This window comes from Mastigoproctus giganteus, chromosome 1, assembly GCF_048544385.1.
Source record: "Mastigoproctus giganteus isolate SK-2022 chromosome 1, ASM4854438v1, whole genome shotgun sequence".
NCBI lineage: Eukaryota > Metazoa > Arthropoda > Arachnida > Uropygi > Thelyphonidae > Mastigoproctus > Mastigoproctus giganteus.
The window spans coordinates 6,119,195-6,145,678 of record NC_143575.1 but is presented as its reverse complement, the minus strand read 5'-3'; the positions used below and the strand labels follow the sequence as shown (position 1 = coordinate 6,145,678).

At 38.7% G+C, this 26,484-nt stretch overlaps 1 protein-coding gene across 1 annotated transcript in view; it reads right to left on the bottom strand.

Moving 5' to 3' along the window:
* LOC150090513 (protein C-mannosyl-transferase DPY19L1) overlaps positions 1-26,168 on the bottom strand; it is a 272,499-nt gene extending 246,331 nt beyond the window's left edge. The window contains exons 1-3 of the mRNA XM_090378261.1: positions 25,911-26,168; positions 17,168-17,192; positions 11,490-11,577 (exon numbers count right to left, since the gene is read on the bottom strand). Of these exons, the coding sequence (XP_090234387.1) occupies positions 11,490-11,577; positions 17,168-17,192; positions 25,911-26,121 (324 nt within the window). The 5' untranslated portion in view covers positions 26,122-26,168. The remainder of the gene's footprint in view (positions 1-11,489; positions 11,578-17,167; positions 17,193-25,910) is intronic.
* Positions 26,169-26,484: the final 316 nt, after the last annotated feature.

The following is a 26,484-nucleotide window of genomic DNA, read 5'->3' as shown; positions in this document are numbered from 1 at the left end:
GTTTAACATCGACAAATGCAAAGTACTGCATATGGGTAGAAGTAACCCCAGCAGAACGTACCAACTGTGTGGTACTACATACCACACAGGGTGGTAGAAAATGAAAGACCTGGGAGTAATTGTGCAGTCAGGTGTGAAGTTTTCTGAGCAATGCAGACAGGCGGCAAGAGCAGGTCATAGAGTTTTATAAATGATATACAGGAATTTTGTTAGCAGGGAAAAGGAGGTGATTATCGCTTTGTATAAGGCAATGGTCAGGCTACACCTTGAGTACTGCGTACAGGTCTGGAGGCCTCATTTTAGGAAGGATGTAGATTTGCTTGAATGTGTACAGAGAAGGGCAACCAGATTGGTGAGAGGAATAAAGGGATCCTGTTACCAAGAGAGGCTTAAGTTCTGTAAATTGCAGCAGCTGGAGACTAGGCACCTGCAAGGTGATCTGACTGAGGTGTACAAGGCCTTGAATGGGTTGAGCACACTGAATTCTGATGGGATTCTTCCACTTGCTCAGATTACAAACCTGAGGGGGCATAAATTGAAATTGAGGACAGACAGTTGTCAAATAGATGTGCAGAAATTTGCCTTTAGCCAGCGGGTAGTTGATTGCTGGAACCAACTTCCATCTGTTGTTGTGGAAGTTGATAGCTTAAACAAATTCAAGGCAGAACTAGACAAGCATTTGAAAAGAATGGATGGGTGAAATGGTAAGGGTTTTTTTTTTTTTTAGGCTGATGCTGTATAAAGCTTGCTTTCTTGCATCGTATGCCTCTACTAATGCTAATTACTCATATCCACTTCAAAGCTAATCTGATCTGCAATTCTAATCTGGTTACACAGAAAGTTGTTAATATTCCATATTAACAAGTTCCTGTATACCTCCCAAGGTGCCACACAATGTTGTCTGTGGAGTTTTTAATATTGTATCCCAACCAGAACTCGAATTGACAGCTGTTCCCTGCCATCAGTCTCCAAATAACTGATCACAGATAATAGATTTCAAATGTCACTGTCACTCCTTGGTCTATCACTTGCAATACAGAGATCATATTTGTTGGCATGAAAATGGCTTGTATAATGTAATTTGGATCTTCACTGCTATTAAAACGATGGACAAGCATCTATGAAAAACATGCAAGGCAACTTTGTTTAGATTTCATTGTCTTGATGAGGAGAGAAGAAGCAAGTTTTTAAATCTGGGATTTAAAATTATATAATTGTACAACTAGAGCTTAAAGTACTGTATTTACTCATTAAAATTTTTTTAACAAAGGCTTATTATTTACCAGTACCCACCTCTTAAGATCTGTAATTGAGGTTTAAAATCCATAAGAAGTAAAAGTGAAAATATTAACTACATTAATGAAATAAAATAAGACCATGGCCTGAGGAAGAAGTGCATTGCTCTTCCCCTTCACATCCATCCATCGAAAGTCTTACATTTAGAATCTTTTCACTTTTACTTCTTATGGATTTTAAACCTTAATTACGGATCTTAAGAGGTGAGTACTAGTAAATGGTAAGCCAGCGTAAGTCAGGTAAGCCAGCGCCGCTGTATAGTGAAGACGTGCACTTTAACGCTCCATATAAATTCGTTTAAAAATGTGCTTTAACTTCAGTTCTTGTCTCAAAATGTGTTTTCACTCAAAGATGTCTACTAGTGGACTTCCCCGGTAAGAAAATTTGAAATTTCTGTTGGGAAATTAGCAGGTTATTTGCGTTAATATCTGTATCCTTTGTTTGCCAGACCGCAGTGGTCACCATGTGGCTGGCAGCAGGGATATAGAGAGGCGTCTCTATCTCGTGGCTGCCACGTAAATACCTTGCACTTGACTGGGGAGGGTGCCCCCATCAATGCTAAACCCAGGCTGAAAGAAAGCCCTAACTTTCTGTGACAGTAAAGTGCACTTACACCTATAACTAGATGCAGCTCTTAATTCGATTCAGGTTAATTTTGAATTTTGAATATTATTTTGGTCTCAGTGATAAAGACAATTGTCCGTTGCTTTTCCGGATTGTATGACGACATACAGAACTCCCTGCCTGCACGAGCTGCCGACACTAAGCTTGTCCATAACATTTCTGGAATTTATGCCTCAGGGCACATTGACCCACTCCTCACTCACGGTGCCTTCAGCGACTTTCCACGTATTCTGTATTTGCCTTTCAGTTTTTCGTTGTCTTCAAGGACGCTGCTAATCCTTTAAATAGCAAATACCTACGGTTTCTGCAGACATGAGCGAACCTACTACTTGCACAGGGTGTGGTCATCAAGTTGACTATGTCCTCGTGTGCACTTCGTGCAAAGCCGTTCGCCTCTGTGGGCCATGTAGCCCATACGCTGACCTGAAAAGACTCGCAAAGAAAATTAAAAATTGTTGGAAATGTCAACTTTGCAAACAAGCAGAAAATGACTCGAGGAATATTGATGACACTTCATCTAATTTACAAACTGATCCGGAGTGCGTATCCCGCCGTGATTTTATTCAGCTAAGGGATTCTGTTAACGAAATTCAGACCGCAATCTTTCAACTTTCTGCTGAGTTTACACGGTTAAAGGACTCAGGACAACAGAGAACCGACACCACAGGTGTGAAACCTGATAAACGTCTAGAACTGAGGATACCTGAACCCAGTGTGTCATGCTCAGCAACCACGGACGCAGTTGTTGAGAGTACCGAGAGGTTGATCTCCCGAATTAACCAGCTTGAAAAAGAAATATTAAACTTCAGGACACCCTCATCAGAAGCAATAGCAAAAATAGATCATGGAAATGAAATCTCAAAAGCACAACTGGCAGAGCTACAAGATGACATCACAGTGCTACACAAAGAAAACAAAGAGATGAAATTTATACTCCTTGATATCTATAATAAGATTGAACTGAGTAAGCTAGCAGATCCGAGCAAACTCACTAACCTTCTGAACTCAGACGATCTTAGTAGATTATATAAAAATTACCCAAAGGCCATTACGGTATCAGTCTGCCCCGAATGCAGCAAAAAAATCAATCCCCAGTCCTCCATCAGAAGCTCCTGGTAGGAAACAATCTGAAAAACGGCCAAACACTGGACATCCTCGAGCGCCATCTCCTCGCTCCAGCCAGCTTCCAAAAACAGATGTGAAAGGGCAAAAAGCACCCACAAAAGCCCAACATTCACGTACGCTCAAGTTGAAGCTGAAAGGGGCAACTGATGTTAATCACCACTCAATGAAAGAGAGGATTCCACAATTACAGAAGCAGGCTCCACCAATGGTCAACGGCACCGCATATAGAAACTCTCTTACCTGCAATAACGAATTCTCTACCTCTATGCCAATGAGGCAAAAGTCATCATTTCCACCTTCACACCCAACTTCTCTCAATGCCTGTCCCGTCATACCTCACTCGCACTGCTCATCTTCACAAGGCCTGGGACTCAGTGTCGGAGCGAATACAATATTCGAGCCAGCGGATTCTTCCACACTACAATTTCCACTCCCAGTTCACCCCAATGCAAATCCATCCTATCCTATGCAACCAGAGGATAGTACACGTATGAACTTCAGAGTGAGCCAACGAGCAAGTATAGCTTCACGTGAATGGCTTCGAATTGGCACATCGACCAACTCCAAACTGCAGCCTTCCCACACACCTCCCAGACGGCAGAAGTCCAGACCCTCTAGTGGACTTTTCATATCTCGATTAGCCCCAAATACCACAGCAAATCATGTTGCCGAGGTTCTGCGTGATCAACTAAACCTTCGACTAAAGGTGCAGCAACTTCACACCAGGAACCCCCGCTGCGCATCGTTCAGGGTTGAATGTGCACAAGACCTGTTCAATTTAGTTGGAACCGAATCTATCTGGCCTATTGGCACCATTATTCGACCCTTCTATAATAGGAGAACCAGTCACCTTCCCCAACCTTCACCTCTGCACCAAAACCAAGTCTGCAACATCACCACCCACAGCTGACTGGACTCATTCCGGGACAACCTCCAAAGATCTCAGCAGTCCTCCTTTCATACAACTGCTCTGCCAAGCGCCACAGTCAAAGCACCACTCAGCCATAATAAGAGTATCCTGAGTCCCCTATATGATGGTCCCCATAAAATACCAGTCCATTTGTCGATAGGAAGTCATGCCATTCGCTCGCGAACATGCCAACTCAGGACACCTCCAATCAGGACGGAAGTTCGTCGAACACCTGTCATCAGGGTGTACTTCCAAAATATCAGGTCCATTAGGAACAAACTAGACTCTGCAGAACAGATCTTCCTCTCGCAGGTCGCTGACGTGGTCTGCCTCGCAGAAACGTGGCTTCAACCTAATCAAGACACTCTTCTGCTCAGCTATTGCTGGTTACCATATGCTGTCTGCCTCCAGGGAGCAATCTAGAGGCGGTGGAGTAGCCATACTGTACAACACCTCCCTATTCTCATATGAGAATTCTACCTCAACTACAACTCAAGCCTTCGAAGCGATTATAGTCTCGCTACGCTTCCACTCCAGCCACATTGATATCGCATCTGTGTATATTCCTCCAGGGCCTACAATTGAAATTATTGAAGATCTAGGGAACTGGCTCTTAAACCATCTTCGTCCGTCTGCACAACGCCTCGTTTGTGGTGATTTTAACCTGCCTCCAAACCGCCATCACCTCTTTATCAGGCTCTGCGAGTTCTTCAAATCCATTGACATGACACGGGTCAATGAGAACCCCACCAGGGGATTGAACCTACTGGATCTCGCTTTTGCTTCAACACCGTGCACAGCTGAGGATGATCCCATCGCATTCTTCCTGTCGGATCACCAGCCTATAGTTTTGACGTGGTCATTGCAGGTGCCAAATTTCAACATCCCTGACAACAAAATAATCAAATATGTTTCAGCACCTAAATACCTCAATCCTCAACTCTGTGTAGAAGCAGCATCCTGCATTCCTTGGGATGTCCTCATTGACTGCGACCTCAGCCTCGCAGTGACACTCTTGTCTAACTGGATTAAATCCATCACCGACTATGCTGCCACCAAACGAGTAACAGTAACTCCCCGTTCCAGAGCGTGGTGGACTGCTGACCTCAACAATAGCTTCAAAATGAAACAAGGCCTACATAAGAAATGGAAACTTACGAATGGCAGTCAAGACAGAATAGCCTTTTCCCGCGCCAGAGCCCACTTTAATCGAAAGAAAGATGCTGCAATCCAAGTAAATCTTAACCGCACTCTGAGGAAAGGAAAGCCATTCTATGCTGCCCCACATGGTGGATCCAATCATATGCCTGATCCTCAAGAATGGCTAAAATACATCGCCAGGTTTTCAAATACAACCACAGTCCCATCCACAGTTGTCCAGTCTGACTATGAAAACCCTTCAGATGTCCTAGGGACTATCCAGATCACGAAACAGGAGCTCATACGTGCTATCAATTCCCTTCCCACAACAGCCACTGTTGGGGAAGATGGAATTCCGCAATTTATGATCAAATGCTTGAGCGCATTCATCATAGACCCTCTTCTCTCGATCTACAACAGATGCCTCACTGAGCTTTATTTCCCACCCCAGTGGAATAAGTACAGAGTGTGCCCCATCCCTAAAAACAAATTTGCCACAAACGTCAATCAGTTCAGACCCATATCAGTTGCTTCTTGTCTGCTAAAAACTCTTGAAAAGGCTTTGCTACCCACAATCACTCACCAAATTCTCCAGACGAAACCATCCGAAATCCACTATGCCATCGCAGGAAAATCATCAGTCACTAACTTGGCAGCCACCACAGAACGCATCCTCTCAGCATTCGAACAAAGAGCTGAGCTAGCAACCACATATCTTGACATAAGCGCAGCCTTTGATGCCGTGTCGATCCCGGCCTTGCTCCTCCTACTTAAGGAGAAATTTCACATTCGAGGTGATATGCTGTGCTTTTTGGAATCGCTTCTCTGTCACAGAATACTTATTCTCCATCGGCAACAACACACCCTATCCTGCGACATTACTGCTGGAGTACCGCAGGGGGGTGTCCTATCCGGTGTCCTGTTCACAGCTATCATCGTGCCCATTATTGCCTCAACGAATGGTCTCCTATGCTATGCCGATGACCTCAAACTGCTGACTCAAATTAACCCTGGCGACAATCCCGTTCAGCTCAGCAACAAGATCAATTCCCAACTTAAGGATCTAGAATTGTACCTGGCAAACTTCAATCTAAAAATCAACCCAGTGAAGTCTGCCCAGGTTATATTCTCCCTTAAATCCATGCCGACAGTACTCAACGTTTCACTCGCAGGGGTACGAATACCAAACGTACCCTCGCACACAGATCTTGGCGTTCTGTTTGACCAAAAGATGTCCTTTGTCAACCAGATCAACAAAATCAGTACCAAATTCTCTCGTTTACGGTGGATCTCAAAGCAGCAGCTGCTACATGTCCGACATCCTGTCACTGTCAAAAGGTTCATCACCTCCACCGTTTACCCCGCCATTCTCTATGGTGCAGAAATATGGGCCTCTGCTGCACCTACAAACCTCAAGCGGGTGTACACCGCTGAATACTGGTTACTGAAATGGGCCAATAACAAGCTTCGTCTACCTCCCGCTACCACAACCACCATGATGGCACAAGCACTCGACATCCCGAGGTTGAAGTTCCTGATCGTGGAAAAGAGGCTGGTCTTCACAGCCAAACTCATCACAGGCCAGATATCATCTCCAAATATTTGGAACGCTTGCTCTTGGAGGATTCCACAGCCAAGCCTAAGGTCGGTACCAGCACTCGTGGCTCACCACAAGAGGCTTGTACTCACTGACAGATTTCTTCCCAAGCAGATGCTCGCTGCCCTCAACCGTGTGGACGCCGACATCGACAGCATAATAAGTAAGAAGGACAGACAGAACTTTATCAAAGCCCTTGAACCCTGATATATGGCCAATTTGTATTTATTTCTGTATTTATGTCTAGCTCTGCGTTTTTATGCTTGTTTGTATGTTTGTATTTTAGCATGTTTGTATTTTAGCAATACAAATACATGCTGTATTTGTATTGCTTTTGCATTTGTGATCGGTATTTTGTAGCCTTTTGAATTTGTTCGCTGTATTTTGAATTTGTTCGCTGTATTTTTGTAGCCTTTTGAATTTGTTCGCGGTATTTTGTAGCCTTTTGAATTTGTAAACTGTATTTTGTAGCATTTTGTATTTGTTCGATGTACTTATCTTTTCCCTAACTGCTATATGTGAACCCCTGGCGCTCGTCGCCGTGATGGGATATTGTGCTGTAACTCTACTTCACAATAAAGATTTATTTCATTAAATAAGCCTTTGCTAAAAAAAAAAAACTTAAGGAATTTAAAATTTTAAAATTAAAAATAATGTTATATTGAAACAACATAATTCAAAATGGCATAAATCAGAGACTGACAGTAATTTGCTTACTGAATATATTTTGTTCCCTGGTCTTTTTTTTTGTTAATGAAAAAAAAAAAAAAAAAAAAAAACAAGAAATATACCAAATATGTATAAAAAGCAAAAGATGACTAATTAATACTACATAAATAAAACAATTGAAAAATACAAACAGATAAATCTTTTACAGGTACATACATAACTGTAGAAACGTATGCAAATATGAGATGTTTGTTCATCTGTGCAAGTAACCTCACTTTTCAATACCCTACCTCCAAACACACAGAAAAAAATAAATAATAAATAAATAAAGTAGGTATCTGTACTCCATAGCATATATTTGAAAATAAAACAATATTACAGAATTCAGTCGCTTGGGAAGATGCACATTCCCAATATTATTTTTTCAAGAGAAAATAATTAGAATTAAAATCAACCCAATACATTTTAGAAAAATTAGACAAGTATTTCTTTTTATTTCAATGCACCAATGCATAAATGAATCGCAAAAATCATGTAGATGTTGCAACTGTATAACAGAAAACACAAAATCAAAAAAACTGCCACAGAATATACAAGCATGTTCAGCTCTGTTTATATATATGTGTGTATTCTGTGCATGTGCTTTCTGTGCCAATCATAGTATATACAAAGCAAGCTACTTAACGGCAGTTTTAAGTATATAACAATAAATTTATTAGATTTTTATGTGACAAATAAAATACACATGGGCATTTGAAAAGTAACATAAATAAATGAAATCTGGAAGAAAAGTAAACTTTCCAAATAATACACAATTTCTGGAGGTCATCTGGGAAAACTCAAAGTCTGCAGCAGGTATATACATGATTACATAGCAGAACATGAGTTCATTATTTGTGTCTGAGGTTTTCCAGAAATGCTTCCTTAGAGAAAAGTATTATTATCTTTATCTTCAGTTGAATCTTTCAATGGGTTTAAGGCCAGCATTAATTTTCTTCTATTTTCAAAGTTTAGGGATCCCACTCCCCTCCATGGGAAAATCTTGATTTATTTCTATATTCAGTAGTGTCTTCCCTTCTGTCGTTATTGGGCCGACTGTGGTCCTGGGGTAGCATGCTTGACCGCAAAATTTACGCATTGCGAGATTGAGCTCATATGTTGCTACAAAAAGTGCACAGCCCATTGTCAGCTGTTAAGTCAGCTGCAATAAAACAGTTACAATGAAGTTGTAGACTCTTCTGGCATCAACCATCCAGAGTATAAATGGACATTTATTATCTGGGAATATGTACATTTTTCATGTATATTTCTTATCCTTTTTATCCATTTAATTTAATATTATATTTTCCATAAATTGTCCATCCTGGTCCCATTTCAGATTAATTTTTCATCAGAGGGTGCTGTGCAGAAGTTAAAGTTCTTCCCACTCTTTTCTTTTTTTTTTTTCAGCCTTCACTAGGCAAGTAATTTTTGTCTGTTAGTAGAGAATACTACCACTGCCTTTCCACCCAACCTCTTTTGGCAGATTTAGAGGTTACCGAAATGTTACGTTCTATACCTGGCAGATAAAATAGAATCCTTTATTCTATTGTATATTTTAACTGTATTCAATTATTTATCTTTTAGAATTTTAGTTCAAAAATTCAGCAACTTGAAAGCACATAACTCAAAGGAAACAATATCATCTCAGTAAACTTTCAGAAATGATTCCAAAATCCTTTCTTTCTATTTCAATGCAGCATTATGTGAGTAGATTGTAATTTCTGTATATATCTTGTTGCCTTCACTCACATACTTTCGAAATTGTTTATTTATAAATTTAAAATGTGCTAACATTCAAAGACATGTTCTGGCACTTACTTGTACCTTGTCAGGAAGTAAGCACGATTTCATCTCTGAAAACTTGTTGCAACCTTGACTGATGGCAATTACTGCAAGGTGTGCAAAACAATTATTCAATTACTTGATAATAAATGTTCTGTTTATACTCCATCACAACTACTAGGTCAAAGGAGTTTACAATTAATTATTCAACAATAATACAATTGTTAACCATATTTAGCAGGGATAGCAAATACCTTATACGGGGATTTAAAGACAATATTAATTGAATAAGTATTTAACATTAAAATCTAACTAACATCACAAGATGTTAAAGTTTAAAGTTGAAGCACATAAATAACATTATATTCTAGAGTAAGACCTTCAGAAAATAAGTGGCAGTCTACTCACCATCCCAAAACTTTTGCCATGCCATTTGCCTGTTCTGCAATAGCCTATACAATATTGTTGGTTGTTTTGAGTTTTCTGGTGCGTAAACTATTTTGGTCATAGGAACTTATATGGTCTTTACTGGGTATCATGTCTGTACACGTTCATGACTAATCTGCATATTGTGCAGGCAGAAATATCTGGAATTTATTCATAGTAGGGAAACCATACTCCTCCCCTTAGATTGCTGAACTACAGCCTGAAGAAGCCTTTAAAAACTGTTCCACATGCCAACAGGATTTGAACCCAGTCCTCCAAACAAGTAGCAAATCCAGTATAACATAATTGAAGCAACTATGTAGAATACGAGAGTGGTATGATAGGTTCATTTACTAAACTATTCAAGAGCAGGTTTGACATCTTAATTTCAATATTCATATACAGAACAATTCCTGTAATGCTACTGACAACATCACAACTTAGAGGAAACTTTTTATGCAGAACTGATTTTTGTTTTTTCTTTGGCTTTTATTGCATTTTCTTTTAAAGTTGATTTTACTCATAAATGCTAAACAAAATTCATAGGCCCAATTGCAAATCAACTTGCCCTTTGTTACTTGGGAAGAAAGGAGTGGAGTGGAGGATGGAGGTGGAGAGATCACAGTATGTATCGTTACATTGCCTGGAAACCTTATAAGGACCTTGGATATTCCATCTAGATGCAAACAAGCTATGCAAAAATATACAAGTTGAAGAAGTTATATGATATGTGGCATAGTAAATTGCTATAAAAATAAGTGACCTGACTAGTGCCCAAATCACTCCACTGGCAATGGGACAGGATCTCACAGATACCCAAAGAGATATGATTATTGAGACACATTTAGCAGGTGCTACAGCAGAGAGAATGCCTAATTTGTTGAGTGTTCAAAGGCTAGCATCATTTGAGTTTTTAACAAATGAAAAAAATGCTCAGAAAACATCCATGAACAGACATAATTGCAGCTTAAAATGTAAAGTGATGGAGAGAGGTGCTCAATATCTGGCATGAATTATCAAACATAATCACTGTCAAAACAACAGAATAATTAACCCCTGCATTTAACACACAGGAACGTTGCAAGACACACCAGGTAAATAATCCTACAAACGATGCACCAGGGAAGAAGGTGACCTTCATGGAACACACTGTTCTTAAACACAAACCAACAAATACTGTGTTAGTGCCCGGAACACAAAGGACAGATGCAGGAAGATTGGAGGAAAGTCACATAGTTTGATGGGGCCCAATTTATGCTTTTCAGGACTGAATAAAGAGTGCATATATCGAGAAAAACACACAAGGCACTGGAGCCATCCTGTTGTGTATCAACAGTACAGGGTGCTGGAAGAGATGTAATGGTGTGGGGCAAGTTTTCATAGCTTACCTTCAGATACCTGAACCCAATGGAAGGCATGAAACACCAAAGAACACCTGGGTATCACTGGCAATTTTGCATGTTTACACCTGGGGGGGGGGGGGTAAGATGACAATGTAACCCTCCGTCAGCAAAAAATATGAGTGTGGTTTTTGGAACATGAAGACTTTAAGGAACAGTCTTCCACTCACTGGGCATCTGTGGGATGGACTGAAGAGGCATGTTCACTGGCATAATCCTCTGGTCACATCACTCCAGGAATGAGGTAAGTTTTGTATATGAATGAACCAATGTTCCTCACGTCACCTTTTCAGCAACTTGTTGACTCCATGACATGTTGTATCAGAGCAGTAATGTGGACTAGCTGCAGTTCAATATTATATTAGCATTGATAAACGATAAAGATAATGAGAAAAGATAAAGATAATTCTGTTTATCTATATATCTTAATTTACTTAAAGAACTCAAATCGGATTTTATATTAATATCAATGCCTTACCATTTCTGTCCTAAATGTCATTTCTCGTTCCAGTGACGAAAGATGTGAGAAATGGCGATCATTTTCAAACATGGTTGACTGATGATAACTTGGAAAAGAGAAGAAAAAAAAAAAAAAATTTCACTACTAACCAAATCATAGCATAACAAAAAAAGTGTGGACATATATCTGTGTTGCTGTTTTTGGCTTATTCAACATTTAAACAAATAATGTGTAGACGTTATTTGTTTAAATGTTGAATAAGCGAATTCCAAAGTATCCCTACACTCATTCAAAGTTAATATCAAACTAATCAAATATGACATACCATACTGGTTATCTGTCAGACATTGTAGTGTTTAAATGATATGCCATATTCATCATCTGTAGACTGCCTACAGACAGTGAGTCACTCATAAGAGTTGGAGTACAATTACAAATGTAATTGGTTATCCAGTTTTCTCTCTGACCGCTCACTGAGGGTGATGGTAGATGGCTCTAACTTCTCCACTAATGCTGGTGTTCCCCCAAAGTTCAGTTCTTTCCCCCACTCTTTTCCTCTTATATATTAATGACTTTCTCAAATATCCATTACCAATTCCTTAAATGCCGATCTCCAGGTAATTCTCCAGTGGGACAAAGATGACTTAGTTGATTTCAATACTTCTAAAACTCAGTCCTATTTTATATCTCGCAAAAAGGATTCTTCTGCTCCTATGATTATCTTTGGTGACACTCCGATTTCTAGCCAAGATGATATATCTCTTTTGAGGATTACCCCAACTTCTAATCTCTCTTGGCACAAGCACATTACAAATATTGCTTCCTCTGCATCGAAAAAACTTGATTTTCTCTTTCGTTCTCAGTGTTACTTTTCTTCCAAACAGCTGTTCACTCTGTACAAATCTCAAATCCGCCCAACCAGGGAATACTGTTTCCCCACCTGGGGCAGTACTCCCAAAACCTCTCTCTGGCTTCTAGATTCCATTCAGAAGAGGACAGTTAGATTAATTCAGTGGTTTTCAACCTTTTTTTTAATAACATCACCCCCTAAGTAATTTATTTTACTTTGTGGCACCCCTACTCAATTTTCTACCTACTAGATCCGATTCTCTCTCTGTATATATATATATATATATATAATTAATATTAAAAAATATGTTATATGATAGTTATTACAATAATATAACTATAAACAAAATTACAATTCATAATACAAATTATATATACGAGGGGTTTCCGAAAAGTAAGGTAACACATTTTCTCTCTCGATGATGTTTAATAATACGAAGTTGAAATTACACACCAAGAAATAAGTGAACATGCACTACTTCTCCACAAAGTCTCCAGTTTCATTGATGCACTTGTCCCAACGATGGATCAGATCAGTTTATCAATACCAGTACTGAAGAAGTCTGTGCCCACACGTAGTAACTAACATCGTATCACCTGATGAACTTCCTCATCCGTGGTGAAATGCTTTCCTGTTTTTTCAGAGGGCCAAACAAATGGAAGTTTGAAGGTGCTAAGTCTGGGCTGTAGGGAGATGTGACAGTTTCCCAATGATTACGGAGTAACCACTCACGAGAGGTGTGGGCAGTGTGTGCAGTTGCATTGTCATGCAAAAAAAATCAAGCCGCTTCTCAGGAGTCCTGGTCGTTTGCGTTGAATGTTGGCTTTCAGTCTTTCCAATGTTGCATAATAAAGCTGTGCATTGATTGTTCTCCCCTTCAGCAAGAAATCCACGAACAGAACGCCTTGGCGACCCCAGAACACTGTGGCCATGATATCGATCTTCAATGTCAACACGGCCCGATTTAAATTCATTGCACCTAAAACACACCTGCTTCTTTGTCATCACCTTTTCGCCATACACAGCAACCAGTTCAAGGTGAATGCCACTTGGTGAAGACCCTTTTGCTTGCAAAAAGCGAATAACTTCACAAACACCTGTTTTGGACCACACTCGCATGGTAGCCGCCATTTTGCAACTGGAATCTGCTGTGAGGCGACAGCTGCAACACTGCACTGGCGGCCTTTTTGAACGTTATTAACGGGTCTATCTGTCCATTGCGTTTCATCTCATTCCCTTTCACCATTAAGAAAAAAATGTGTTACCTTACTTTTCGGAAACTTTTCGTATACAGGGTGTTTCAGTTAAACGTTTCAGAACTTCTAAGAGGGGTAGGGTACATCCTGACAACTCGAAATCATATAGCAATGTGGGGTCGGAAATGCTTTCCTGAAGCGGTGTTGTACACAGAAGCACCATAAAGAAAAGAGACCGTAAGTGAGAAATCGTTTTAATAATACATGAAAAGAAGCAAAAGGTACATGGATTAAAGTAAGTGTTCGAAGTTTCTTCCACGGGCTACAATGCACGCCTCACATCTCCGACGCATGGACATCCGAACATTCTGGAATACTCCAGGCGAATTTCGAATTTCTTCGGCAGCTACTGCGATTCTTGCAACCAGCTCCTCAGCATTGTCAACAGGGGTGTCATAAACTAGCGATTTCATATGACCCCAGAAATAAAAATCAAGACATGATAGGTCGGGTGACCGAGCAGGCCAACGAACGGGACCGCCACGTCCGATCCACTGTTGACCAAATGTGACATCCAGGTAGTTACGAACATCTCCGCTATAATGGGCAGGGGCTCCATCGTGTTGGAACCACATTGTCTGTTGCGTCGATGCAGAAATCTGTTCATCTCTCAAAAGTTGTGGCAATACTTGCTGCAGAAAGATCAAGTAGATAGGTCCCGTTAGACGACACGGTAACAGGTAAGGTCCGATGAGGTGATCTCCCATAATACCGGCCCATTCATTGACCGTAAATCGAATCTGTGCTGCACGCCGTCGCACGACGACTTCTGTGTACAATACCGCTTCAGGAAAGCATTTCCGACCCCACATTGCTATATGATTTCGAGTTGTCAGGATGTACCCTACCCCTCTTAGAAGTTCTGAAACGTTTAACTGAAACACCCTGTATACAATAATTTTATTCTTTATATAGAGGTATTAAATAAACATCAATTATAGATCACAAAATTAAAAAGATACTCTACATCTTTTTATATTGAAATAAATATATACATTTAAAAAAAATAAGTTTAAGTAACTTAAACCCAAATTACATGGCACCCCTGGAATGTTGTTGTGGCACCCCGGTTGAAAACCACTGGATTAATTAATGACTCGGCTCTAACAGTCTCTCCACTCGCTGTCTCATAGACGTACTGTTTCTGCTGCATGCCTTTTCTACAGATACTTCCACGGGCACTGTTCTTCTGAATTGGCTTCTGTAATTCCTGCTCTCTCTTTCAAAACAGTCTGAACAAGTGCCGCTACCAGTCAACATCTATTTACTGTCCAACTTCAAACTCACAGAACCAACTTTTCATCTTCCTCATTTATTAATTCAACTGCAGTTTTCTGGAATAACCTTTCTTCATATGTATTTCCTGAAAATTTCAGTCTACAGAAGTTCAAGTCTACAAATATATTCTTTTGTCTTCTCAACCTCCATGGTACTAAGTACTATAGGTTCTAATACCTCTCATGTTTGAGATTTTCATAAAAAAAACCCTCATATATTATTCTTTTTTTTACAAAGATTTTTATAACTTATATTATCAAGTAGAAAATACATGTGATTTCACATATGTATGAAATAATAGATCAAATAAATTTAAAGGAAAGTAAATAATTGTGATAATAATGTTATTACGTTTATTATTTATTATTAGCCATATGGTGCAAGAAAGCCTGAGGCTTACGCTGCACCAGCCAAAAAAATTTCCGAGTTACCCTGAGAAAGAGAGAGCAAGAAATAGAAAGGAATCACCAAGAAAGAGAAGAATAATGACATCCAACTCAGGACCAGGGTGTACCAAGCTCACCAGATGTGAGCTCCTGGGCATAATATAACTGATTCATGAAAATTATATGAAATGAGAATAACCGAAAGCTGCATTTTCATGCTGGCCCAATTTCTACACACTGGATTACTGTTGCCTGAATAAATCAAATATGCAGAACTGCACAATTTGAGTTCCTGAAACTGGCTGTAGATGACTGTAGATAATATGGTACAAGACTGATTAATTCTTTGTGAAAATTATTTCAGTTCCCCACCTCCTTAATTATGAAACTATTACATACTTTTTTGAAAAAAAAAAGGATGCAGTAGTCCATATGTAATAATTGCAATTCTTTGAGAAAAAAAAAAAAAAAATGCCACATCTCACAACACTTTCACTTGGAGCGTGTCATGCATGAAGCTAATGATTAACATAATGCCAAGTGATTAGACTGGCACATCACAAATTGACTATCATGTCACAAAATGAATTTTCCAAACCTAATAGTGTTCATGTGGCCTAATCATTGCCTCATACAACAGGATCACCATCCTGTCCTTATTGGCAAAATTTCTGTATATCACTGATAAAACCCTCATGATCTATCCTAGCAGCTTGTCTGTACTGCACAGAAAACTTTGTGTCAGAATAGTAGGATAACTCTAGATCTTTGTCATTCTCATCTACATTGAGTTTGGTATTGTCCAAAAGTGTGTATTATTCTGGAATTACTGCCACCAAAATGCAGTACCTTACATTATCAGTGAATTTATCAAATACCATGTCAGCTCATCTGCCTAATTTACTGGGGTCTTTGATTACTGTCATTAATAACAGCCCTAACTATAGGGCTATTGTTCTTTGTCAACTAATAATAATATGCTGTAACATAATGCTACCAACAGTTTAGAAATCATGACAAGAGTATTGTAACTGTACTCTTTGTTAAAAATAGCACCAATCCTTTGCAAGATACCAACTAGTCTGATCAGCAAACAAAGTGGACTGTGTTCAGCCTCACTGACCACTGATTACGCTGAAGCTGAATGAAGCAATCATTGAAAATACTAAATGCCAAACACATTCTTCAGATGCCATGATTTGTCAAGATCTGAGTCAAGTAGTTATCAAAACATCAACCCATTTATCTGTCTGTAAAGCTATCTTAAAAATTTGATATGCAAGGTGTTATCAAACAGCATTTGTGTTATGCTGATAATAATCATGTATACAAAAACACCTTGCAAAAAATTAAAACCTTGGCATTCCAAAAAAAAAGCATCAACTAATAGGTGGCCTGCATTAAGATGCTTAATGTGAGACAGAGGGACAAGACCCATAAACATATATGAAGTTTCTAACACGACAGGGTCTTATCTATTTATCTATCCAACAACAACATACAGTGCACCTGGGCTGGCTGTGGTCAGTGTGTGCATCCCCAAGTAAGGAGATTTGGCATCTGAACCTGTATGCTACCAAAAGAAAATGCATCACCCACTCTGAAATTGTGACACTGAAAAATTGGTTGCTCTCAATTCAAAACATATACAGTCACAATGAGTACAAACTCTTCTGCATTGGCTGTATGAATTTAAGAAAAGGACGTGGGTAAGCACAATGCAAAACTGCACCCTTTTCACTACCACAAAAAAAATTACTACAAGACCCACTGTTCACTGTTGTACTGGTATACTGACTACAACAAAAGTTACAATAAAGTCAACCCATGGTGTGGTGGCCACAGATGAGTATAAAAAATAAAAAAATTATTTATTAACTGGAAAATAAACAATATTACATAATTAAAACAATAAATGTTACTCACCTATTTAAGAGCCCACAACCCAAGACTGAAACAGAAAATATAATGTGTAAATTTCTTGCAAAGAGTAAGAATCTGCAAAGTCAAATTCTATAGAATAGTACAGCTGTATTAATATGCTATTAAAACAGAATTGTGACACAGGTCTTAGAGAGGCTTGCACATGTTGCAGCAGTAGCCAAGCCTTCAGCTTGAAGTTAAATGTTGGAGTTAATGTTCAGGTCACACTAGTCTTTTTAGGTTATGTACACATACTGTGTATTCTAAAAAGTGATTCAAAATTCACAACCAACCCAAAATGAAAAAGCCAATGACATTAATAATCTCACTAATACAGAGTTCAAGGACCTAAATTTTCAGGTTTTGTAGTAACGCGGCCCCCCAAAAGTGTCAAAATTTTACCTTTATTTTTATTTATTATATATTTTTTGGCACATACTATATATCTAAGAATAATAATAAATAATAATATCAAAAATAAATAAAAAATAAATTAATTTAAATTAATAAAATAAAATAATTAAATAAAATATAATAAAAAAAGCCTTGTCTACAATACAGTAGGATTGACAAACTTTCTAAAGATTATTTTATTTATAAATAAACTAAGAGAAAAGCAATCAACAGAAATGAAAATATTGTACAGTATATATCATTATTAGCCATATGGTGCAAGGAAGCCTAAGGCTTTTGCTGCACTAGGCAAAAAAAAAAAAAAAAATTCTGAGTTACACTGTGAGAGAGAAGGGAATCACCAAGAAAGAGAAGAATGATGACATTCAGCTCAGCCCCCTGAGTGTACCAAGCCCATACTCAGCAGATGTGAGAACCTGGAGTTTTTGATATATACAATACTTTAGTATCACAGTAAAAGAATTAATCTTAATATAAAAGGAGACATACAATCATTAACTTTTTGATAAATTAATCTAATATAAAGAAAGAATCCAATGTTGTTTACACAGTTTTTGTCCTATATGCATTTTTAACTACAGCACAGACATAAAATGCAATAATTGTTTCTTTATCAATGATCAACACATTCTCTATTATGCTCAATGCATTTTGGGCATCTTTTTTAGATGGTAGTGTGTGCATGTGTGTGTGTGAGCGCTTCTTCACTTTCGCTGGTAACAAAAACATTTTGTTTAGTGTTCAGCAGCTCTTCTGGTGTTGGCATTGAAGTAGTAGAAACCTCATTATCCACCTTCACAAACTCTTCAAATTCATCAACAAAATCCATATGCCGCTTCAAATTCCTCCATTCCTCAATGTTGCTATCACATTCGTCTGCTGGACCATGTTTTTCGATGATATTATCTTGCCACTCTTTCTGAAACAGTTGATGCTGAAGCACTTGATGCAATACTGTCCCAAGCAATAACAAGATTACAGATAGCATCCAAGACATTCCAATTTAGCTGCAAATTGTTCCTTCCCTCCTATGTTGAAGATCAAGTACTTTATCAGGCAGGCTCTATATGCTCTCTTGTGGTTATAAATAATGCTTTGATCCAGTGGCTGCATAAAACTGGTAGTAGTAAAAAAAAGGTAAACTGCAGCCATTATCACCCACTACAGGATGGAAGCCTCCTGAACAATTCATGTTGAGGAAAATGAACCATAATCAGCCACGCTGGTTCAGTGTGGGTTGGCAGGTTGACCATATTTAGTAGTCAGGGGGTTTAATCCCTGGTCTACTCAGAGCGTGTGCTACTGCACTCCCACTCTTGACCACTCGGCTACAGATAGTAATGGGAGGTTAAAAACAGTTGTATATTTGTAGACTTAAGTGGCTTGGCAGAATGTGCTATACAACGATCTAGAATCATCAAAGTGTTCCTTTTTTCTGAAGCTATTCTTCTGTCCACTTTTGATAACCAAGACTGAAAAATTTTAACCGCAAGCCAAGCACTTCTATTGGCCACATAATCACAGGGAAGTTTAGTTAACTTCTTTAAAACATCTTGGCTTAGAAAACTTACCAATCACCAGTGGGCGTAGTTTTGTATTGCCATTTGAATTGCAGCATAACAATTGCAGAATAGCGAGTCTCTGTTTACTTAATTTTCCACCATGACAAGTCTCTCTCTCTCTCCTTGAACAGCAAATGTTTTGTTTGGCAGCAAATTATATAATAAACCTGTCTCATCAAGATTAAAAATATCCTTTGCCTCATATTTTTCAAGAATGGACTGTACAGAACACAACCAGTCTGTAGCCTTTTTCTCGTCAACTAATCCAGACTCACCACAAACGTTTCACAAAACCAAGTTATTCCTGTCTTTAAATCTTTGGAGCCAGCCACTGCTGCATTTGAAGTTGCTAATTCCATGTTGCTGAGCCAGATAATTTGACTTTTCTTGCAAAATCAGACCTCATATTGGCAAATTAGGTGCGCACATTTGTTGGTACCATTCAAAACGTTTTGCTTCAAGCTCCTCGTGTTTTGAACCAGGAATTCATTTCCTATTTTTTTATTGCTGCTCCAGTGCAAGTTTTTTCGGTTTTTCAGTATTGTAAATAAAGTGGGTAAAGGGATGTTGTATTCCTTTGCAATGTCCATTTTGATAAGTTCAATCCTATCAGCATCTTGTATAATTTTCAGTTTAATTTCCAGGCTCAATTCTGTCAGTTTATGTTTCGTAACCATAACACTACTAGATGAGATTTAACATAAACAAACTTTAAATTAATTTAAAGACAAGTTTCAAAAAAAGACATCAGCTCATAAAATGGCACAAAAAATAGATTACTGTATACTGTAGCAAAAGATTCTTTGAAGTGGCATAACAATTGCAACTGACCTTAATCCTGTGGAGAGCAAGGAAGTGTATGTAAACAACTTGGAAAAACTGTTTTTATTCTTTTGTTAATTTAACATGATGTTTTTCAGAATGCACTTATGTTGTAGCTACTAACTAGTTCTGTTTAGACAAAAATAATTTCTAACAAGTCAGTGCTATCTTTTGGGAAGCAGAGAACCGGGAGGCCAGAGGCAATAATCGGACAGCTGTGCTAAGATTTGTATTAAACATACAAAATAATAATATTAATTTCTTATGGGGTGAAAACAAATTTTGTAATACATATTAACCGAAATTTGTAATAAACAAATATATTTACATAGAAAGGCCTATCCTTTCGCAGGGGAATGGTGTGTACTTCATATATAAACGAGTACTCTATATAATCCAAGTTTGTATTAACGAGGTTTAACTGTATTTATTTTCGAGTAACTGTATTACCTGTTTACACTTCAGTAGAAATAGGATTACACTGTCCCTATAGCCCATCTTCAACTGATGTTGAAAAAGCTATGTGGCTCCCTCACATCTGCTGATAGTGTTTCAGAGAGTACCATGGCATATTCCATCTGAAAGTGTGTTAAATACTCTAACAATAATTTCATTCAAATTCATATGCGAATCAAAGCCAAATATATACATTTAGCATTTCTATAATTGCTTGGTATCATAATTAGCTGATTATATAACTTAACAGTAAAAATTAAATCCGAATTACTGATTTAATTTTAAACCATCCTATACTGTCTGGTTAGTCCATGAAAATTTAAAGTGATGTCAGGCTTAAGAAACACTATAAATCTTTCAAATGAAAGGTAATTAGATATTAACTTCTAATATGCTGGAGGAGAACCTAGTTAAAGTAAAAAACCCAAATTAAAATCACAAAATACTGAAGAAAATATGGTCCCTGAACAAAGGCATGGTATTGGCAAAAGGTGCATGTGTGTGCAAAGCAAAGGACACTCTACAGAGATGACTACGACAACCAGAAAGCAAATCATGATTATCAATAAAGCCAAAAACAAACTAAAATGTTAACATACATTGCATGTTTAAAACTTGGTAATGTTCTAGGATATCTGCAACCTATTCAGCTGCAAAAGATTCATGACTCTCTTGCAGTTAAATAAATTAAATTACCTTGACTGCCTACAGTAAACCCCTTTGCTTTTCTTTGAATACCAATGCTTTTTTGTTTAAATACAGCTGAAACAACAATTTCAAACAGCACTACACAATTGGCATTAGCAAAGGCACATGATGCAAGAAAACAAGCTTATATAACATCAGCCAAAAAAAAAAAAAAAAAAATTCTCATTTCACCCATCAACTAGCTCCAAATGTTTGTCTAGTTCTGCCTTGTATCAACTTCTACAATGACAGATAGAAATTTGTTCCAGCAATCAACCACCCACTGTCTAAAGGCAAAGTTCCACACATTTTTCCTACAACTGCCTTTCCTCAATTTGAATTTATGCCCTCTCAGGCAATTATTCTGAGCAAGAGGAAGAATCCCATTAGCACGCTGAGCATGCTTAAACCATTCAAGACTTTATGCACCTTAATCAGATCACCTCGCAGATGCCTAGTCTCCAGACACTGTAATTTGCAAAATTTAAGCCTTTCTTTGTAAGAACAAATCCTCTGCTCCATTCACTAATCTTGTTGCCCTTCTCTGTACTCATTCCAGCAGCTCAACATCCTTCTTAAAATGAGGCCTCCAGACCTGTATACAGTACTCAAGGTGTGGCCTGACCACTGCCTTATAGAAGGGGATAAATCTATAAAACAACAATGTGCCTAACACCAAACCCTGGAGGACTCCACTAATAACACCAGTCTATGAAGAGCAGTATCCATTGATTACCACTGTCTGTCGTCTTCCACTCAACTACTATTTCATGCCACTTCCAGAACAACTTGTTGGTGACTCTATTGTCAGGGAAACGGGGAACATACTTTGTAAAAAGAATAGGTGGAATAGGACCAGGGTATGTCTGCCAGGGGCAAAGGTTGATGACGTTGTAGAGCGGATATCATCTTTTAAGGGCACAAAAGGTGATATAGTTGTATACGTTGGCACTAATGATATTAAGAGTAGGAGACCGGCGGAATTACTTAGCAAGTACAGGTCACTGTTGAAAAAAAGCCGTGAATTAGGGTTGAACTTGAAAGTGTCTGCAATTCTGCCCAGACACGATAGGAGGGAGTATATGATGAGAGCCTTGTCGATCAATTCGGCCCTGGAGGGATTGTGCAAGGCTCAAGGGGTAGAATTTTTTTCAGCCTGGACTGTACTTGTTAACAGGAGAGATTGCTTCTACAGGGATGGGATACACTTAAATAGAAAGGGTGCAAGAATTTTTGCTGATGCTGTCGAGGCAGTGTTAGGTGGGTCGGAAAACTGCTAGTTGGGGGGGGAGATACAAGGACTAATAGATTAACAGTAGCCACTGGCAGAGGTGGAAGTGATTCTTGCACTGCTTCTATTGAAATGAGCAGAAGTCTGAAAAACAAGATGCAGGATATTTCAGAGACTGCTGGTAGTCATTGCGGTACAAGTAAACACATGGGTTGTGTTAGGGTAGCTAAGAATAGAAACAGGTGCATGTATACCTGCGTGTACACCAATGCTAGGAGTTTGGTAAATAAATTTGATGAATTTGAGGTATTGCTCAAAACATCAAAGGCAGATATTGTTGGGATATCAGAGACGTGGTGTCACACAGATATAAGGAATGCGGAACTGGAATTTGGGGAATACAATGTGTACAGAAAGGATAGACAGGACAGGAGGGGAGGAGGGGTTATGCTATTAATTAAGAAACACAAAGTCCAAGGAAGTGAAGCCAGTCGACATCGATGGACAGGGCAGTGTCGAGTCAGTTTGGTGTGACATAAGCATAGGGAAATCAAAATTGAGAGTAGGAGTGTGCTATAGGCCTAATGACTCTGATGAGTATAATAAGATATTGTACAGGGAAATAGAGTGGGCCAGTAAATCAGAGAGTCTTATAATGGGGGATTTTAATTTCCCAGATATTGACTGGAATTTGTGGGTTGGTCACTCGCACACTAGCAAGGCTTTTGTTGATTTATTGGATGATTGTTTTCTACATCAGTATGTTCGTGAGGCAACAAGAGGGAGCAATACTCTTGATCTGATTATCAGTAGTGATTCTTCATGCATTAAGAACCTGCAGATAAATGAACCACTAGATGGCAGTGATCACAGTGTGTTGAAGTGGGATTTACTCAAGGAGGTAACTACCATCAGAGGTAAAGGGAAGGGTTTTTGTTTTCGTAAAGGCGACTATGATGGTCTGAGACAGTATTTAAATTCTATACAGTGGGACCAACTGATGATGTTACCAACAGCAAACTCAAAATGGGAAGCATTCAAGGAACTAATCTTGGAGGCTACCAGGCTTTACATACCAACTAAGAAATATTGTTCAAGGTTTAGGCCTAAATGGTTGTCAGATGAACTAATGAGACATGTGGCAGAGAAGAAAAATGCATGGGATACATACAAATTAATGGGTGACATGGAAGCCTATGATAGATATAAGTTGGTCTGTAACCAAGTCACAAAGGAGATTAGGCAGGCAAAGGCAGACTACGAAAAATCCTTGGCAAAGGATGCAAAGAAAAACAGAAAAGAGTTCTTTACATACTTGAACTCGAAAAGGCAAGGGATGAATCAGATTGGTCCACTGGATATTTATGGTTCAACAGTTGAGGATCCTGCTCAGGTGGCTAACAATCTAAACGAGTATTTTGCATCTACATTCACGCATGAGGAGTTATTCAGGGAGGAGAATGATTTGGTAAAGTAAACATTGGCAGTGAGCTGGATGATTTTGTAATAACTGAGAGGAAAGTGGAGGAGAGATTGTTGAGGATAAACATAAAAAAGGCACCTGGGGTGGATGGGATCTATCCAGTTATATTAAAGGAGGCAGTAAAGGAAGTAAGCAAACCCCTAGCCATAATTATGAGAGCTTCTTTGGACTCAGGGGAGGTACCCATAGACTGGAGATGTGCAAATGTAACCCCAATTCACAAAGGAGGATCAAAGGCTGACACAAGTAATTATAGGCCTGTTAGTTTAACTTCTGTTCCAGGTAAATTAATGGAGGCACTGGTTAAAGAAGCACTGCAGGATCATCTAGACAAGAATTCAGTTATAGCTCAGACGCAGCATGGTTTTGTTAAGGGCAGGTCTAGCCTGACCAATTTGATTGGATACTATGATGTAGTCACAAAAAGAACTGGATGCAGGGAATAACTTTGATATTATATATTTGGATCTTAGAAAGGCTTTTGATACTGTTGCACATGGAAGACTGCTGCACAAATTGGAGCAGTGTGGCATTGGAGGCAAATTGCTGCTATGGATAAGGGGATGGTTGAGTGGCAGAAGACAGAGAGTGGTAATCAATGGACACTGCTCGACGTGGACTAATGTTATTAGTGGAGTTCCTCAAGGTTCAGTGTTGGGTCCGTTGTTGTTTTCGGTGTTTATGAATGATATTGATGGTGGGATATCAAGTTTAATGTCCAAGTTTGCAGATGATACAAAGGTTGGCAGGGTCGTTAAGGACACTACTGACGCTATGCTGCTGCAACAGGATCTGGAAAGGTTGAACAGATGGGCTGAGAGGTGGCAAATGAAGTTTAACATTGACAAATGTAAAGTACTACATATGGGAAACAGTAACCCCAGAGCAACGTATCAACTCTGCGGTACTACACTGACAGTGGTGGAGAATGAAAAGGACCTGGGGGTAATTGTGCAGGCAGATATGAAGTTCTCTGAGCAGTGCAGACGAGCTGCAAGAGTAGTTCATGGTGTCATTAAGTGATATACAGGAATTTTTCTAGCAGGGATAAGGAGGTGATTATTCCCTTGTATAAGGCAATGGTAAGGCCACATCTTGAGTACTGTATACAGGTGTGGAGGCCTCATTTCAAGAAGGATGTAGAGCTGCTGGAACGGGTACAGAGAAGGGCAACAAGATTAGTAAATGGAACAAAGGGTTGCTCTTACGAAGAAAGGCTTAAGTTTTGCAAATTACAGAGTCTGGAGACTAGGCACCGGCGAGGTGATCTGATAGAGGTGTATAAGGCTTTGAATGGTTTGAGCATGCTCAATGCCAATGGGATTCTTCATCTTTCTCAGAATAATCACCTCAGAGGGCATAAATTCAAATTGAGGAAGGACGGATGTCGGATAGATGTGCGGAAATTTGCCTTTGGCCAGCGGGTGGTTGGTTGGTGGAACCGACTTCCATCACTTGTTGTTGAAGTTGATAGCCTAAACAAATTTAAAGCTCAACTGGACAGGTATTTCGAACGAACGGAGGGGTGAAATGGGAGTGGGTTTTTTTTTTTTTTTTTTTGGCTGATGCTGAATAAGCTTGCTTTCTTGCATCATATGCCTCTACTAATGCTAATGCTAACAATCACAAACAGATTTGACATGAAATTTAGATATGAAATTAAGTATATATTAACTTTTATAAGTTAACATATACTTAAATACATTTAATCTCAATGACTGAAATACAATACGCTTCATACATACATTAGCGTTATGTCTGTTCATATTTCACTATAAAAGTGCTTCATAAAAACAACACCCCCAAACTTTGAGAACCTCTATTGACATACACCGCTTCTAAATTTCAGAGGGGGAACCTGTTACTAAATGATCAGGGATATGTGCCTATAAATGCTCGAAAAACACGAATACATTTTATTTGTCTAGAGCGATTCCCCCTTCCCATTTTTGAACCTTTGTTAAAATAGGAAGGGGCTTGGAAATTTCAAGGAGTTTTATAATAGCGCTACATACTTATAACTCGTAACAAAATGTTTACAAGCAAAATAAGGAAATATAATGCCAAATTACTTCGAAGGCAGATACAGACCCAACATCAAAATCAAAAGAGAATACGGGACCCGTCGTATTCCTATGAGATCAGCTTTAAGTAAATGTTTTGTATCTTGAACAGGTTCCTTTTCATTTAGACATACAGGTGAATTAGAATTCTGAACAGCTCCTCTAACTCGACTCGTTTTATTTCCTTTTACTTTATGTCGCTCTTGGACCCGCGAAAGGCGACCTTGTCTAGCAGACATGATCAAAATACCATCAAAACTTTTGAAATATCAATAGTCGCGCTCCTTTAATTTCGTTCACTATAACACCACCTCTGTGTGAAAGAAGGAAGCAAAACAATGCCGTGTATATATATATATATATATATATATATATATATATATATATATATATATATATATATATATATATAAATTATAATTATTGATAAAAAAGTATTGCATTTGGGTTTTCCTCAGCCCATACATTCCGATTGTGAAAGTTTTGGATTCCGTCTCGTGTGAACATAAAGTGCATATCCGCATGCTCCGCATTTGAGTACATGGTCGGAATGGAAAACCACCAGATTGTGTCAGTACCTTGTGATGAAGGAAAACACCTAC